Raw genomic sequence first — 17,458 nt, 5'->3', positions numbered from 1 at the left:
TTGGGGTTTTGTGGGTGGTAGGCACCCCTGGGTGCCTACCACCCACCCCAATTTTGTGCCCCTAGGTGCTCCACAATAGGGGATAATGTGCTGGTTTGGGTCCCATTATATCCTATGAGAAGAATAATTATAAATATTTCAAATATTCATAAAAAGTCATAGGAGTATTCAATTGCTTTGGGGTTTGGGTGGTTGTTGGCACCCATGAGTGCTCCACAATAGGGAATAATGGGCTGTCCCATTATACCCTATGAGGGGGAAAATGTAATGAATTTCAAAAATTCATAAAAAATCGTGTCAAACCCCGATTGCTTTGGGGTTTGGGTCGTAGGTACCCATGGGTGACAGCTACCACCCCACCCACTTTTGTAGGTGTGGAGAGGTTCAAACTGGTTCAAACCAGTTCAAATTTGAACCAAACCAGTGGGGGGTTCGAGCAAAACCAAAACCAAACCTCCCCCTCCTGGTCTGAACCCGGTTCGAATTCGAACCGGGAAAACTGGTTTTGTGTACATCCCTAGTGAAAATCCTCCCCTCCCCACGTGCAAGCATCCATGCTTCAGAAGCAGGAGCCCAGCTATTGTAGGCATGCATCTTTTGGCTGCATGCACACATCATTCATTAGGATGTCAGCCAGTATCACCAGCAACTCTTCCCTTTTTAAGAATACCTGAAAACTAAACCTACTTTTGAGAACTTCCATCAGCCAACTACCTGTATTAGCTCTGGTAGGCTTGTGGATATCGTATATAGTCAGTGGGACTGTTGCAGACTTTAAAGCAAGCCCCAATGCTGTTCTGAAGCCCAGTGGCAAAAGCAGCATTTTCACAGGTTTGCCCATTTGTGACAGTGGGGAAACCTGCGGAAATGCTGCATCCCCAGTGGCTTTAGAATGTTTTCAGAGCCTGCTTTGAAGTCCATACCAGGCCTAGGATATAGCGCTATGGAGCTGTAATGCTATGCATCACCTAAACCACTAAGATTATAAAATCTGGGGCCCTTGCAGCAAAACCAACAAAGAGTCTTGGGGCACCTTAAAAACTAAGGCTTACTGCTTCCTGAACTTTTTATAGCGCTACTTCAGATATGACAAGAAGTTCTTCCTTCTTTCATTATTTTTTAGCTTGGCTATATTTTTATCGTTAAAATAATGGCTGACATCCTTTTGTGCTAGTGCAAAGCTCTTGTGTTAGCTTAGCACAGCTCTGGAGCTTGAGTTCTGGACTAGTGTTGCATAACTGCTAGCATGCCTGAGTTTGCACAACAGTTGTGTAACCTCTGGCACACCTCATTTGCTGTAAAGGGAACTTCAGTGCAAGAGTGCAATAGCACAAAAGCACAGTTCTACAAATTGCCTTTATTTAGCACAACTATGCAATCTTTTTGTGCTACAGCAATTTTGCTTGTTACGTAAGCACTGTTGGTCACAATGTCAGCCACTGTTATCTTATAGGATGGCATGGCTTAAAGAAAAAACCCAACAAAAACCAAAATATTCTCACAAACTGTTCCTCAGCATTCAGTAGGGGTGTGCATGAACCGCAGTTCGAGCATCGGTTCGGTGTGGGGAGAGGAGCAAGAGCTTGAAGAAAGGGGAGAGCAGGTCCATGCTCTCCACCGCCCCATGCAGCTTTCTGCTGGTGTGGTGCTTGGCCCAAGTACCCCTACATGATGCCAGCATGCACATGGCACCCACCCAGCAGGAAGCTGGATGGGGCAGCATCCTTCTTTCCCCTTTCTAAAAACTCCTGCTCCCCGCCACATGCCAAATCAGTGTTCGAACCACAGTTCATGCACACCCCTAACACTCAGCTTTCATTTTTAAAACCAGCAGGTGAATGTTGGGTGTTTCTGCTTTTTGGGTCCTGTGAGCCAGTTGAGAACACACTCTTTAGGAAAGCAGCAAAGTAAAATGCACACAAGCACTACACATTACCAATCGAATTATACTGATAGAGGGAATGTATGCATGACAGCTGAAGTAAGAATACGTTTTGCAGCCAGGGCTGTGAACCTATATCATATCTTCTTAGAACATGGGGCCATGAGATGAGGCTAACAACCAGAGCTGAATGCATAAAGTGATGGAGGAAACACTTCTAGAAGCACAAAGGGCAAAAAGATAGGGAGGGACTCACCTGTATGCGGAGCCAGAGTTGCTTGTTTGCCATTTCCAAGCGCCTAGAATGATTCTCAAGATCTCGTGACTTCTGCAAGTCTTTCTGCATCCTTCTGATATAATCAACAGAGGCTTTCAGGATTGTCCCTTTGTTCCAGCGTACATCCCTGGGATAAGGCATGGGAGTAAAGCATTTGAGACTGAAAAAGATTACTCCCAGATTAAGGAAATTTCTAGGGACAAGCACACTCAGAATATGTTTAATGTTAAAAAAAAAAAGTCCAAGCAAACTGAGGGACGAGCTGAAGTGATTCAAGCAAATGCAATGAATTATTTACATTTCTTAAGGCTAAACAATTTCCTCTAGGAAATCAAATGTGGGTTTCTAAACACACAGAAGCAACTAGCAGTAAAATACATAAATAAAATGCCAACCTTTTAAGATGGGGCAAGCAATCTCTCAGATGCTGGTACCAGAAAAAGCTGCATGGTGAACTAACAAGCACTATTTAGGAATCAAGAAAGTAGCAGCACCTCTACAATACCAATTCCTTTGTGCATACTTTTTAGTTGTCCCCACCAGCCAGCCACATGGTAAGTTGGGATGATACCTGAGAGAGCACTGTGGGAGCAATGGTCAGAATGGAGCTACTAAAGGTCCTTTCTGGAGCACTTTCTTAAATATCACAGGCTAAATAGAAGCTATTCCTTGATACATTACACACAACAGCTCCTTGCTGCTGGGCAGTTATAAATATAGACTACATTCAGGTTTGATCAGGAGAGTCTGACAAATACTATATGTAATCAAAGAAATTGATACATCTGATCAGATTTAGTGAAAGCTGAGAGAACTCATTCTAGAACTTTCTAAATTGGTTCCGTATGAAACCAACTTGGTTTATTCGTTTATTTAACATATAGACATATGCAAGGGCATAGCTAGGGGAGAGGGGGCCTGTGTTCACCCCTCTCTCTGGTGGCCCCTTGGAGTGAGGGAGATAATGAAGAAAACAGGGAGAGGTGGAGCTGGGGCCCCCTCAGGAGATGGGGGCCCTGGGTTCTTTGAACCCATCCGCTCAATTATGGCTATGACCCTGGACATATGAGCAACAATATTTAAAAATTTTGAATTATTTTGAGTTTCTTATTTTGTCAGAATTTAATTTTTTTTAAATGGAGCAGCAAGCTTGAATAGTAAGCATTTGCAAATATGTTTATGTTTTCCAGACATTTTTTTAAAAAGGACTGATTGCTACACTGAAAGTAAAATGCATTTAACTTGCAAAAGTGTGTAGTAACAAAAAGACTGTAAACTTCAGTGTAGTCTCTACTTTGGCTGATGCATCATGTATCAAAACTTGAGATGTTGTTATTTTGTTACTTGGGTTTGCTGCACAGCCACTGTGATTTATACTCCAATTCTGCTAGACATTATGGTGCTGTTAAGATGAGACTTAAGATGGGTCATTTTGGGACTGTATTTTAAACAGGGCTAGAAACAGAACAATATATTTCCAGAAGCAAAAGAGCTGTGGTTTTGGAAACAAAAATTATATATATATCCAAATTCTAAGATCTTTTTGGTTTGGAGAATCTTTCACTTTAAGGCTTAAAGAAGCTTGGCATTTTAACTACGAGACAAAACATAAACTGTTAAGAAGATATTTTGAGGAAGAAGATAAAAATATTTATTTCAGTGAATACAAGAAAATAATTTCTGCTTATTCCCATTGGGCAGGATCTAGACTAAGTCCCATTGAAATTAATTGACTTTAGTCACGTCTCATTTATTTCAGTGTTTCTTAGTCATGACTAACTTAGTAGGTCTGTGCAGTTATTCGGTTTTGAATGGCCTAAGCTGAATACAAGTGCTCACCCTCCCTGGCCCCATTCCCACCACTCACCTCCACACAGAACAAAGCTCTGTGGGGAAAGCACTGGGGATGACTATACTTCTCAGAGTTCCATGATGCCCTTCCTGGACTCCAGGTTTTTTGTTTGCTTTTAAGAGTCCTTCCTGGTGGTGTGCACAGCACTCCTCTGCACAGAGTTGGTGGTGAAAATGGCCATCTCCATGTGGGACCAGGAGAAATGAGTACATTATACAGGCTTGGCCATCTGAAGCCAAATAATTGCACAGGCCTAGAACTTAAGTGTGGACCCTGCCATGTGTCTTGTTTCTCAGCTTTGTGCCTTTCCTTTGTGGCTCTTTAAGAGACAGCAAGACAACTGCAGCTTCTACCAGAACTTACAGGTCTCCAGCTTTCGGGATCAGCATTCCCAGTTCCTTAATGCGATCGTTGATATTGAACCTTCTCCTTCTTTCAACTAAACAGTGGGAAAGAAAATAGTTGGAATTTGTTCAGAGTGTTTCTTAAAACATCCCATGTCCATCAACTGGACTGGCCCATTCTTTCCCAAACCAATGATTAGCAGTGTCAAAGCTTCTGAGAACACTGACCAGTGCCATGTATCTGTGGAGCAACTAGGTGCTGGCCACTTTTGATATGCACATCTCTGGATCAGAGTCACTGCTTTATCTTCCATTAAATAATATTATAGGACAGACAGTGATGTGATAAGGCAAGTTTAAATGGGAGATGTTTCACTGGAAAAGAGCTGGTTAAAGATTCTAAGCCAAACGGTTTAAAATAAAATAGGATGAATTTCAGGCATTAGGAAAGGGTGTTTGTAAATTAGTACGTGTTGAAAATGAGTTCGTATTTATTTTTCTGTGTAAACTGCTTTGAGAACTTCTGTTGAAAAGTGGTATGTAAATATTCATAGTCATAATGACACATATCGTACTTTAAAGGAATGAAAGAAGATTACTGAAGATGTAGGATATGGTTTGAAATTAAAGTAATCACCCTGTCAAAAGTTCAATAGATTTTTTAAAAAATTAGAACATTGGTATCAGACTCCATCTGCAAGTCATTCTACAGAACTTGACCACTTCAACCGTTTTTTAAAGGGAGCAAGTTTCTAGCCCTCATAGTTACAAAGAAGAACCTTTAAAAATAGATGGAAGTGCAACCTGCTCAAGGGATAAAAGAAATGGGAGGGATTGCTACAGAAATTAGACATCTCCTCCCAGCAGATCCTGGAGCCTCTCCTCACAGATACTAATTTGCTCTAGCTCAAACTGAAGCTACCTTTATTATCTTAACAGTTTGTCTCAAAGTTTAAACAGAGCAGTGGGTTATGCATAACACACACATGTGCAATTGCAGATTTCCTCCAGACTGAGGCAGCACATTTACATTATTTCATCCTTTAACAGTGCTGGAAATAGCAAAAACAAAACAAAACCCTATTTTGTGAGCCAATCAGGTATCAAAAAGGCTTGTCCAAAACACAATCATCCTTTTGTGCCAAGTGGAAAGGTCAAAGACCACAGGAGGAGAAACAAAAGCTCCATATGAGGACTTACCAACTCTGTACATGCATTAATCATGGAATGTTCCTAACATTTAAATTCACATTTTGGAGTCCTTTTCTGCATCAGCACAGCTATATTTTTGCATTAACTAAGAAATTGAATTTTGATGCTGGTGCATCAGAGAATTGCTTCTAAAACATGTCACCATGCTATATTACTACCCAACCCACAAACCAGAGATGTTTTTGGTATTTCATCTAGAATAAGAGGGAATAAGAATAGTGAATGTTAAAGAGAATATGAGAAAGAATGTTCCAGCTACACAGTTGTAACCAGCCATTACTCACTCAGGTTGTGATTGTCCTTCTTCTGGCGTTCCTTAGCCAGAGCACGGCTTTCAGCATCTAGAAACAAAAACACAAGCTGTTAAGCAAATCAATGGGCCAATGGAAACAAGAGTAATGTTTAACACAATGTGTGTGCATATGTGTGCGCGCACGCATCTGTGCGCACACACACACAGTTTCCCCACTGATGTATACCTTAAGGCAAAGCTGAGACTGAATATGACCCTCCAGGCATGAGCCCATTAGCCACATACTGCCATGCTTTTACCTGTGAGTTCTCTCTTCTGAGTGAGATCAGCAGGGCAGGAGCTACTGGTGATGCCCACCAGGGGGGATGTCATCTGAGGGTCACTGCTGTACACATTCATATGGCTGCTAGACAGTGGCAGCTGGAAAACAAAAGGAGGGAGAAAACAAATAATGCACCAGCCAGCTATGAGGCCCTGGATTCAAACAGTCAGATTCCCCCCACCTCCTGCAGTGAGTGGTGGGGACTACTTCAAACTGAAGGGAATCCAGTGAAACTAGACTGACTGCAAGATTTTCAGAAAAACTGCCTAAAATAAGGTGACTGCAGAATGCAGTTCATATGGAATCCTTTCAGACAACTTAGGACCCATTTGCACAGACTGTACTGGCATGGGAGCTGCTTTCCTGTGGTGAACCACACGAGCAGAACAAATTATATGGTTCTGTCATACCCAATTGTCGCCCTCCCTCCTAGCAAGACAGGACCTACCCATATGGTTCCAGTATTCATACACATACTATAGAAGTGTGGGATGTTGCCACAAGGACTGGTTCCACAACACTAAACGCATGTGTGAAGGGCACCTTAGCTCCATTGGATTCCTGCCACATAGTAACTTCATAAGTTGTCACTTGTTAGGAAAGAAACTTAGTTCTCCCTCTGTATCTCAGGCAAATTATCTAGACCCCATTTCAAACTGACTTTAGAGCTGGCTATGGGGTTGAGACAGCCTTGGTTGGCCTGATGGATGAACTTTCCCAAGGAATCGATAGCGGGAGTGTGACTCTGCTGGTTCTTTTGGATCTCTCGGCAGTGTTTGATATCATCGACCAAGACATCCTTCTGGATCACCTGGGGAGTTGGGGATAGCAGGCACTGCTTTGCATTGGTTATGCTCTTATCTCTCAGGTAGATTCCAGATGGTGGAGCTTGGTGACAGTTGCTCCTCAAAACAGGAGCTGTTAAGTGGTGACAGTTGCTCCTCAAAACAGGAGCTCAGGGCTCCGTTCTGTCACCAATGCTTTTTAATATCTATATGAAACCACTGGGTAAGGTCATCAGGAGATTTGGTGCAGGGTCTTATCAGTATGCTGATGAGACCCAAATCTACTTCTCCTTGTTATCTTCATAATTAGGAAATGGCATTCATTCCCTAAATGCCTGCCTACAGGTAGTAATGGACTGGATGGGGGATAGCAAACTGAAACTGAAACCAAGGAAGATGGAGGTGCTCATTGTAGGGGGCTCAGAATTTGAAGGAAGAATTAGATCTTCCTGTGCTGGACAGGGTTACACTCCTCCAGAAGGAACAGCTATGCAGCTTGGGGGTACTCCTCAACCCAGGCCTCATCCTGGTATCTCAGGCAGAGGATATGGCCAAGAGTGCTTTTTACCAGCTTCGGGCTGATTCAACAGCTGTGTCCATTCCTTGAAAAGGATGACCTCAAAACAGTGGTGCATCAGCTGGTAAGCTGCAGGCTTGACTACTATTTCAATGTGCTTTACATGGGGCTGCCTTTATACTTTATAAGACAGCCAGACTGGTCTCTGGGGTAATCCACAAAGACCATATTATGCCTGTTTTAAAACAGTTGCACTGGCTGCCGATATGTTTCCAGGCAAAATACAAAGTGCTGGTTATCACCTTTAAAGCCCTGAATTGCTTAGGGCCAGGTTATCTTGATCCCCACCACACATTAAGGCCATTTGAGGAGGTTCGTCTCCAGTTACCACCAGTACATCTGGTGGTGACTCAAAGGCAGGCCTTCTCTGTGGCTGCTTCTGGGCTGTGGAATGCACTCCTGGCAGAAATCCATAGTTTGAGTTCATTGTTGGCTTTCAGGAGAGCCCTTAAAACCTATCTGTTTGGCCTGGCCTTCCCGGGTTTTTAAACTGTTTTAAATGTTTTAATTGTTAATGATTTTGTGCTGTTTTAAAATTGTTCTGTAATGATTGTTTTTAAAAGGATTGATTTGTGGGTTTTATTTTTGTTGTTGTGCATCACCTAGGAATGTGCACGGAACCGGTTCGGAGGCCCTTTATGGTGGCGGGGGTCTCCTTTTAAGAGTGAGGGAGGGTGCACTTACCCGTGCTGGCTCATGCAGGAATGTTGGCGACTTCCCGTCATATCCAGAAGATGAGGGCAATAGGGCAGCAGGGAGGTACCCTGCCACCCCGATGGGCATTGAGAAACACGGACACCAGTGGGGGGAAAGTGGGGGGAGGGGTAAGTGCACCCTCCCCCATTCTTAAAGGGAGACCCCCGCCGTCTTCGAGCCTCCCTGCCACAGTTCTGTGCACATCTCTAGCACTGCCCAGAGTTGTTTGGATGGGGCGGTATATAAATGTAATAAATAAATAAATCTGTAGCTCATCTGGAATTTTTAGAGTAATAATGGTTTATGGTTTTAATTTAGGCTGAGAATTTCCAAGAGCTCTGTGGCACCTCTAGATTTTCTGTTCTCACATGAGTCCGAGGGTCTGTCGAAACCATCATCATTACCAATATTTTAGCCTTTGCATGATCACACCTACCTACCCCATTTCATGGTCATGCTATAGATCAGGTAGGAATTTTCTCAAAAATCAACTGGGCTGACTTTCTTAGGATTTTCCAAATAAACGTCAATTTATCTGGAAAGCAGCACAAGTGTCTTCACTGGCCTCATAAAAATCATTTCATGATAACCTCACAAAATCATTTTGCAGGCCACAGTCTTGCACACAACAATGCCAGTTGCCCTCAGTTTAAGCTCAGACTAGCATTCATTACTGAGTTTAGAATGCAAGAGGGATGACAACAAGAACAGCTCTAGAGTGAAGGGAAGGAGGTTCAGCCAATGTATATGCACACAGAAACTCATGCCTTGCCATGACCAGCCTGACACCCAACCAGGTCAGAACCTGCATGGAACACACAATATCAGGCTGTGGCCTTGACATACTGTCAAAGCTGAGCCTCCAGTGCCATCCCCCTGTTCCTGGGCCAGTTTCACTCCATGCAAGAACTATGGCACTTCCTCTAGATGAGAGGCTATAATTTAGTAGTAGAACAGGTGTTTTTCATGTGTGAGGGCCCCAGTTCAATCCCTGACATGTCCATTTAAAAGGATGTGAGGTTGCAAGGCTGGCCTAAGACCCTAGCAGACTACTTCTAATCAATGTAGACAACACTGTTCTAGATGGACAAAGATTTGTCTCAGTATAGCAGTTTTGAATATCCAGTATCCAGAGAGATGCGTGCACATCTTCTGCTACCTTTTGGTATTTTCAGCAACTGTTAAGCGGGAAGAAACCATTGCATTAGTGCCAAAGCAGCACAAACACTGGCAGCTACTTCAATATCCACACCGGCATGGGCTTTGCAGTCCCATCAACAGGATTTATACTGGGATTTTGCAAAAAGAAAAGAAAAAAACAGGGGCGAGGGAGAAGATATCTGAATCTCACCATACACAGAGGTAGTAGTGTGCGGAGGGGGGCGAGGGGGGAGAGCATCCAAAGAGATCCACTGAGTGAGCACATTGCTGATTTTCTTTTCCTCCAGAAGGGTTTGAATAACGCTCCACTAAAGCTTCACCACCTTTCAATCAAGATATGACCGTCTCCTAGCTTTCCTTCCTCCCTGCCTGACAGTAAGAGGCAAACAAATAAACAAACCCAAGACTCACAGTATTGGGCATATGAATTTCTGGGTTAATGCATCCCGCAGTAGTCATCTGCATGATGTCTTCAATGACGTCATCTATCTGGAAGAAAAAGTGGCCTTTGAGACATGGAAGGGATTTCGTCAACCCAGTTACATACTGCTCAGCAAGCCGCATTCCACAGAAATGATGGGAGCTGGTCGCAGCTTCTCTGATGCAATGTGTCAGCTGCGCAGAGAGCCCCCACCATCATTAGGAGTGCAGACAGACAGCTGAGTGGGGTGGAAGAAGGTAGTGAGCCCACAACCTTATTGGGTACTCTGCTTGCTGTGCAGAATGTAAGCCACTGATAATTGTGAGTTTTCCCCTTGCGCGTGCACACATGCGCACACACACACACACACACACACACACACACACACAATGCAGGCATGCTCACAGACATGGGAAACAGATATATCAATGTGTCTTAGAGCCAAATTACACTTTCTGACAAGCATTTGATTGGCTCTTGTGCACTCTCTTTAAAACTGTAAAGTGTCATGGCAGGCAGTGGGTGGGAATCAGGACTGGGACTTCAGTGGGCGCAAAGGTTCATGCCTTCAACCACCCACGTCATGGTCTTGACTCCCCTGTCATATAGCAGTAGCTGCTATTTCAGAGTTTAAAAAACAGAAAGGAGGCAATAACTAATCATGTGCTTGTCTCGCCTGTCATATAGCAGTAGCTGCTATTTCAGAGTTTAAAAAACAGAAAGGAGGGAAGAACTAATCATGTGCTTGTCATAACATGATATCTGGTCCTCATAAATAAGGATTGCTTTCAAAGTCCCCTGCAGCATCTCCTGCTGAAAAGGATGGAGATGAAAATTTCCCCCACAGCCAGTGTTCCCTTTTCTTACTTCCTGTAAAAAGGCTTGCTCTCTTTTTGTTTGCCCTCTTATAAACCAGGTTACCCAACCAGGAGAATCACATGGTATAGCTGTAGTTGGGATTTTACCACCTCAGATTCCAGGAGGGGGGATGCATGTTTGAATTCTTCTTCTCTATATTTAAACACCCTGCCCCCCACAAAAACCCAAACCTCCCTGAATGTCATTTCAAGTACAACTTATTAGCATCTTTCCCCCTTATGTGCTAATTTTCTGTGGTGGGTGTTGTTGTTTTTTCATGCGAGGATGCAAATATGTGAATGCCTCACCTGCAGCAATCCAGCAAGTGCTCCGACTGCTGCCTATAAAAGGTGCCAGCAAATGCAGGACAGGCTCTATATGCTGGCCCACATGTCCTGCAGCCTAATGTGGGCAGTCTGGATCCACCCATGCTCCAGGCTCCTAACGAAGCACTGTCAGTCTTCTGCACAAGAACACAATTACTTTAAGGAGTGTGCCTGGACTCCAGAAGCACTACTTTGATCCAACACTCTTTGCTGATATTCAAGTGACATCTTATTGATCTAAGTAGTGCTTCTGGAGTGCAGGTGCACTGCTTTAAGTATTTGTGCTCTTGCACAAAAGCACAACATAGCCAGCACTTCATTAGGAAGCCACAGCAGCGTAAGTGGATCGGCACCACCTGCTTTAGGCAGCAGAATATGTGGGCCCCTGTTTTTTTTTTTTTAATTCCTAACTAATTCTCCAACAAATCCCCACATTCCCATGAATATGATTTACACACCTCCCGCTCTGGGTTAGAGCCAATGTTGAGCATCGCCATTGGACTGTTTGGGGTGCTGTTGCCTGCAGAAGAGGACATGACGTGGCTTGGCCTCACACCAGGTGAGGCCGAAGGGGGAGGCTTGGGAGAAGGGGCACTGAGCAGTGGAGCAAACTTGTTCCCATAGGTTTCAGACAGATATTCTTGGACCTTCTTGTCTCGTGACCGTTGCAGGTGGTAAGTGGTAGGGTTCTCCAGGAAGGACTGAACCTAAAAACAACAATTCAAAAGTGAGGAGAGAAGAGAAAAAGAGCTGCTCTATAAAAGTAGCAAAAACCATCAACAGAATAGGTGCTCGGGGGGGGGGGGGGAAGGTTTTATTTCTCAATTGACTCAACAAGTCTACAGGTCAGGGGTGGCCAACCTGAAGCTTTTCAGGGCCTTTTTCTCACATCTCCTCCAGAATGGAGGCTTGCATTCACATTTTGGCCAGATTTACTCTGAAATCCCTGCGAGCTATCGGGGAGCATTTCACACATGATTCATGTTTTTCATTGCACGTTAGAGCATAGCTGATTTATATCTAGAGTAAATAAATCCACTTTTTGTGTCGGGTTTTTTGGGCAACTTTGAACTCACAGTAAACCCTAACCCTCTTTGTAAACTCGCCTGCTGTCTGAAAGAGCCAGTGTGGTGTAGTGGTTAGAGTGCTGGACTAGGACCGGGGAGATCCGAGTTCAAAACCTCATTCAGCCATGATACTAGCTGGGTGACTCTGGGCCAGTCACTTCTCTCTCAGCCGAACCTACGTCACAGGGTTGTTGTGAAGAGAAACTCAAGTATGTAGTACACCACACTGGGCTCCTTGGAGGAGGAGCGGGATATAAAATATAAAAATAATAATTTAAAAATAAAATAAAATAAAACAGCTGTTGTTGGACTGTGTAAACTCGCCATCATCCCTAGCCAGAATAAAATGTGGCTGGTGATGATGGGAACTGTGGTCCAGCAACAGCTGGAGAGCCTCAGGTTGGCTATCCATGCTATAGCTTATGCCCTCAATCCTTACCCCCAACTGTAATCAAGACTTTAAGCATACATATTGCATTTGCTCATGTTAAGGGATCCACAAATGAAGGCATAGCTCACTAGCCAGCCATTATTTGTGGCTGCCACAAATTCCCTCAGACCCTCTTCTGGCACACATGCAGAGATCTTGCGGGAGAAAAGTGGGTTCTCTCACTGGGATATGGAGATGGGTAAGATGGGAGATGGATACTGAGCAGCCTTTCCTACTGCTCAGAAAGGATCCCTGCCATTTCCTGCCTTCTCAAAAATGGCAGAGGAAATGAGATCTCTGGTCATATCTGTGTGGTGCTGGGCATCTTGCTTGCCAGAGGCCTGAGGGTGGGTGCTCACCACCGGCGAGCTGGCAAGTAGATTTGTGGATGCCTGTTCACATTCCCCCCACATCCCCGTTCCCCTCCCCCTCATTGTCTATTCTAGACTGTAAGCTCTCTGGGGACAGAAACCTGTCAATAGGAACTATACAACTCTCTAATGAACCACAACCCTAACAGTGCTGTTTAAATAATAAGAACAATCTGTGTAACCATTCTCACTATTAAGAGACAGAAGTAAAACAATAGGGATAACCATAAAAGTATATTGTTATTTCATATAGACGATTAATCAAAATTCACACTGTGATGATATAACATACAAAATAGCCAAATAACAGTGACATATTTCAAAATTTACAGCAATTATAGGCAACAGCCAAAATTCTGTAGATTGCTGAAATAATGTCCACAGGAGTTTAATGAGAAATCTGGAAAACTACAAAGTGATAAATAGTCATTTAGTCACTTGACTCATTCCAGGAAATATTCATCAAAAAGATCAGTTTTATTTGTATTTATATTTTATATAGAGATTTTTATCCCATCTTTCAACTCCCAAGGTGGCTCATAAAAAGAAATAAACATCAATAAAATCACAAAATACTTAAAACAATGTAAAGCATTAAAACAATGTACAATCAATGAAAAAGGCTATGAGAACAGCAGGATCAAACACTAATAAAGGGGGGGAAATTCAAACTAACTCAAATGCTCAGCAAAACAAAAAACAGCTTAAGCATGTGTTTAAAAAAACAACACATATGTGAGGGAATCAAACAGGCTTCAAAAGGCATGGAGTTCCCTAATCTGGGGGCTATGACAAAAGAGACCATGATGCATGTCTCTGCAAAATGGTCTTCCAAAGGCATGGGGACTTCAGTTGATCAATAAAGAATAATCTTTGTGCATACAAATCTCAATTCTTTAAAATATATATATATATGCCCCATCCTTTAACATTTGTTTCATTAGGCATTGCCAAGCTTTCATCTGCTAGAACTGTACCTTTAAGACTTCTCCTGGCACAGGAGGTGGTGACTGGAAATGAACTGGTGTGTTGATGGCAGGGGTTGGAGCCATTCCCATTGACTGTCGCTGCATGTAATGCATCATCTCCTGCTGCTGCATGCGCTCCCGCTGCTCCTCTTGCTGTACTTGCTCTCGCATGAGCTGCATCCGTAAACCAATGCGTGAGGCCATGGTGCACACTTTGGGTCTGTCAGCAGTTCCCAAGGGACACTTAAAATTCTGGGGAGTGGGGGTGAGGAGAGAAAGTACGATCTAGTCACATGGATTTAGAAAAGAACTAAATGCCACATTTTATAGTAGTAGGTGTCTTGTCATGGACTGTAAAATGTGATTAATCATGAAGTGCACCTTCACTGAAATTGAGAGTTACACACAAGTGATTATGAGTACAGCACCAACAGTTTTCTTAGCTCTATCTTATATAACAGATTCCCCTTACTGTAGATGTTTTACTATCCTATCACCTAACCTCCTTTGTTCTGGTCAATTTCGCAGCATAATTCCTAAATACAAATGTTGCTGGCAGTAAGTCAGACAAGATAAACTTTGCAAGAAGTTTATTTGCTATATCAAATTAAAGTTTTTTGCAAGGTCTCAGATCATATGGAAGTTGTTCATTGTACGAAATTTATAGATGCAAGTCAATTACAATTTGAAACAAACTCACCCCCCTCAATATTCTGATATTCTGTTTCTTAAGATATAGCAACATAAAGCACTTCACTGCTGGGGTTTTTTTTGGGGGGGAGCGTTGTTTGTTTGTTTGAAGGGGAGGTTGCCTTTTATATTTACATTTGAATAACTGTCAAAGCAAACAACTCTGATAATTTCATAGAGTTTTCTCTCCCAGCATGAGTTTGGTGCAGATGTCTATCTAGGCTAGGGGTTCTCAAACTTGCGTCCCCAGGAGGCTTTACACACAGGGCTTCTGCCCCGAACCTCCAGAAGAGAGTGTGTGAGTTCACACATCAGCCAACCTTACGTTGAAGTCCCTTCGAGATTTTTGGACCCACTCCACACACAAACTGGGCTTTGTGATGCGAATTCTAGCTCATCTTGAAATATATCCGGGTTTTTAAAATGCTGGTTTTAAGCTACTTTTTTTAAAAAACGCCAAATGGGAGAGGCACTGATGTAGAATCATTAGCATGATAAGAGGCATATTCTCTTCAGAAATGCAGATCTCTCTCTGCAGGAGCTCTCTCCGCCCCACCCCCCCATTGGCTAGAAGGGAAACATGGAGCATGCCATTTGGACTTGTTTCAAAATAAAACCGAGAGCAGAGGTGGGGGAGGGGCTGCTTCCCTCAATGCCACTAGTGTTCTTCAAAGTGGCTTCGCTCAGCGTCTACCCTGAAGCCTGAAGCCAAGTATGAATAACTCCCTTATGTTGTTGGACAACAATTCCCATCATTCCCAGTCACAATTACCTTCAACTATTGTAGCTGGTGAAGCTGGGAGTTGTAGTCCAACATTTGGGGACCCACATCTGAGAACTCCTGGTGTAGGCCAAGAAAATCTAAGCCAGAAATATTTATTTATTTTAAAAAAACTTATATACCGCCCAAACTTTATTTTAAACTTTTTTCAAACTTTATTTTAAGAACTTATATACCGCCCAAACTTTCGTCTCTGGGCAGTTAAGATAAAACAATTAAAACACATATAAAAGTTAAAACAAACCAACAGTTTAAAAACAACCATAAAATTAAAACAGACAATTTTAAAAAGCCGAGAAAGCTTGGTCGAAAAGATGGGTTTTCAGGTGTGTGTTTTTTATTGCCAGAGATGGCGAGGATCGTATCTCAGCAGGAGCACATTCCACAATCTTGGGGCAGCAGCTGAGAAGGCCTGTCTCTGCATAGCCACCAAACAAGTTGGCGCTAATTGGACCTCCTCAGATGACCTCAATGGGTGGGGGCTCATAGTGAAGAAGATGCTCTCTTAAATACCCAGGGCCTAAGCCGTTTAGGGCTTTATAAGTTATAACTAGCACTTTGTATTTTGTCCGGAAGCATATTTAAGTCTACCTCTTTTGAATTATTATTTGAGGCACTGCTAGAATATTGGGGCACAGGTGCATGGAAGAATGTTTGGATTGTTTTTCACCAGTTTTCCTGTGCTCACAAGAAGAAAGTTCACCTTAACTGAAAAACAAGCTGATTCACTTAACATTTACAGACATAAGACTAACGTTAATACAGTGCATGAAATTGTACCAGTGTCTTTTTCCTTCCATTATACAAGGGTTTCCCTTAAAGTTGGGAGTTTGGCACACAGGATTACTCTTAATTCTTTGAAAAGTATTTTTGCATCATATAACAAATAGGGAAATTAGGTACAAAGCATGAATGCTCCCAAGGTCACCACATTCAATAATATAAATGTAATCCAGTAATTGTCATACAATAACATCTAATAACAGCAATGTAATCACTTGTTCAAGATACCATTTAACAGACTAATCAAAAGAACACTCTCCCTTCTACAGGCAGAAACAGACTTCCCATTTTGTGCCTTCTGAAAATGGGCCCAGTTCTTTGATAGAAAGTAAAACTAACTTTAACTTTTTTGTTTAATGCATGTCAGTATCGCTCCTTCTCTTCATCTTACCAGCTGCTAACACTAGTGGGGAAATCCCTGGTATGACCCTCCTTATTTACTCACTTGACTTTAAAAAGAAAAAGGTTAGAGTCAAAGTGAGTAAAGAATCCGCTTTCCCTCTACACTAATCTTCCCTCTACACTAATCTACACTACACAAACCCTGCACTGACCCAGTGAATAAAAGCCCACTGCCCTTCTAGCGTGTCTTTCCTGTCAGGTGACAAAAGGTTTATATTAAACTTTGCTGAATGGAGACAGAGGTAATCCTGTCAGACTTCCAGCCAAGAGATGCAGGTGGATTTGTAGACAAAAGATAAGGGCCTTGTTTACACTGGCATGAGGTTGATGAAAGATGGTCCAGAAGCTAGAGTACAGGAGAACTAAATTACATTCCTAGTCCTGTCACTGCTTCCCATGTTAGCAATAGAGGCCTCAACCATCCCTAGATTTGCGTGGAGAAGTTCAGAGACTATGACCAACAGCCAGATAAATGTGAAAGAGAAAACTATACTGTTAAGCCCAACTGTTTTCCTAAATTCTTCTAGAGGATAAGGGGAATTGCCAACTCCATCTCGTCGTATCTCCTTGGGCTCTGCAAGTTAGAAAGTCAACATTGTACTCCAAAGGTATCCCCATTTAGAACTCAGGTGGGGATTGGGTGTACTGATTTCCTGACCATATGGCAAGACAAAAAATGCTACAGAGAAGCAAAGGCTGGAAATCAGTGACTTGCCTAAACTGCCCACCCAGTGAATTCATGGCTGCAGGAAGATCAGAACAGGGGACCTGCCTGGTTTATGCAGGACATTTTTCTTGTGAAGCAGCCGGTGTATGGTGGTTACACCGTACACCGGCTGCTTCACAAGAAAAATGAGTTTTGGGGATTAATCATGGCACATGCCAGTGCTAACTTCTGATGGGGTTGTTTTGATGAGTAGTTTAGACTGAACACACCCTATGCCTTAGGCTTAGGGAAGGTAGCACCAATTTGCAATATGAAAACTCTTGCAGGAAACAT

At 42.9% G+C, this 17,458-nt stretch overlaps 1 protein-coding gene across 6 annotated transcripts in view; it reads right to left on the bottom strand.

The window, feature by feature from the left end:
- TFEB (transcription factor EB) overlaps window positions 1-17,458 on the bottom strand; it is an 89,176-nt gene that overhangs the window by 10,233 nt on the left and 61,485 nt on the right. For all 6 annotated transcript variants that reach the window (XM_053247210.1, XM_053247209.1, XM_053247207.1 and 3 more), the window contains 7 exons: window positions 13,812-14,054; window positions 11,425-11,673; window positions 9,773-9,850; window positions 6,120-6,240; window positions 5,852-5,908; window positions 4,375-4,450; window positions 2,139-2,286 (listed from right to left, as the gene is read on the bottom strand). In XM_053247210.1, coding sequence (XP_053103185.1) covers window positions 2,139-2,286; window positions 4,375-4,450; window positions 5,852-5,908; window positions 6,120-6,240; window positions 9,773-9,850; window positions 11,425-11,673; window positions 13,812-14,006 — 924 coding nt within the window. In that variant the 5' untranslated portion in view covers window positions 14,007-14,054. The remainder of the gene's footprint in view (window positions 1-2,138; window positions 2,287-4,374; window positions 4,451-5,851; window positions 5,909-6,119; window positions 6,241-9,772; window positions 9,851-11,424; window positions 11,674-13,811; window positions 14,055-17,458) is intronic.

The sequence above is a fragment of the Hemicordylus capensis genome, chromosome 4 (assembly GCF_027244095.1).
Source record: "Hemicordylus capensis ecotype Gifberg chromosome 4, rHemCap1.1.pri, whole genome shotgun sequence".
Classification (NCBI taxonomy): Eukaryota; Metazoa; Chordata; class Lepidosauria; order Squamata; family Cordylidae; genus Hemicordylus; species Hemicordylus capensis.
Note: the sequence above shows the minus strand (reverse complement) of the source record. Positions and strands in the feature narration are given on the sequence as shown.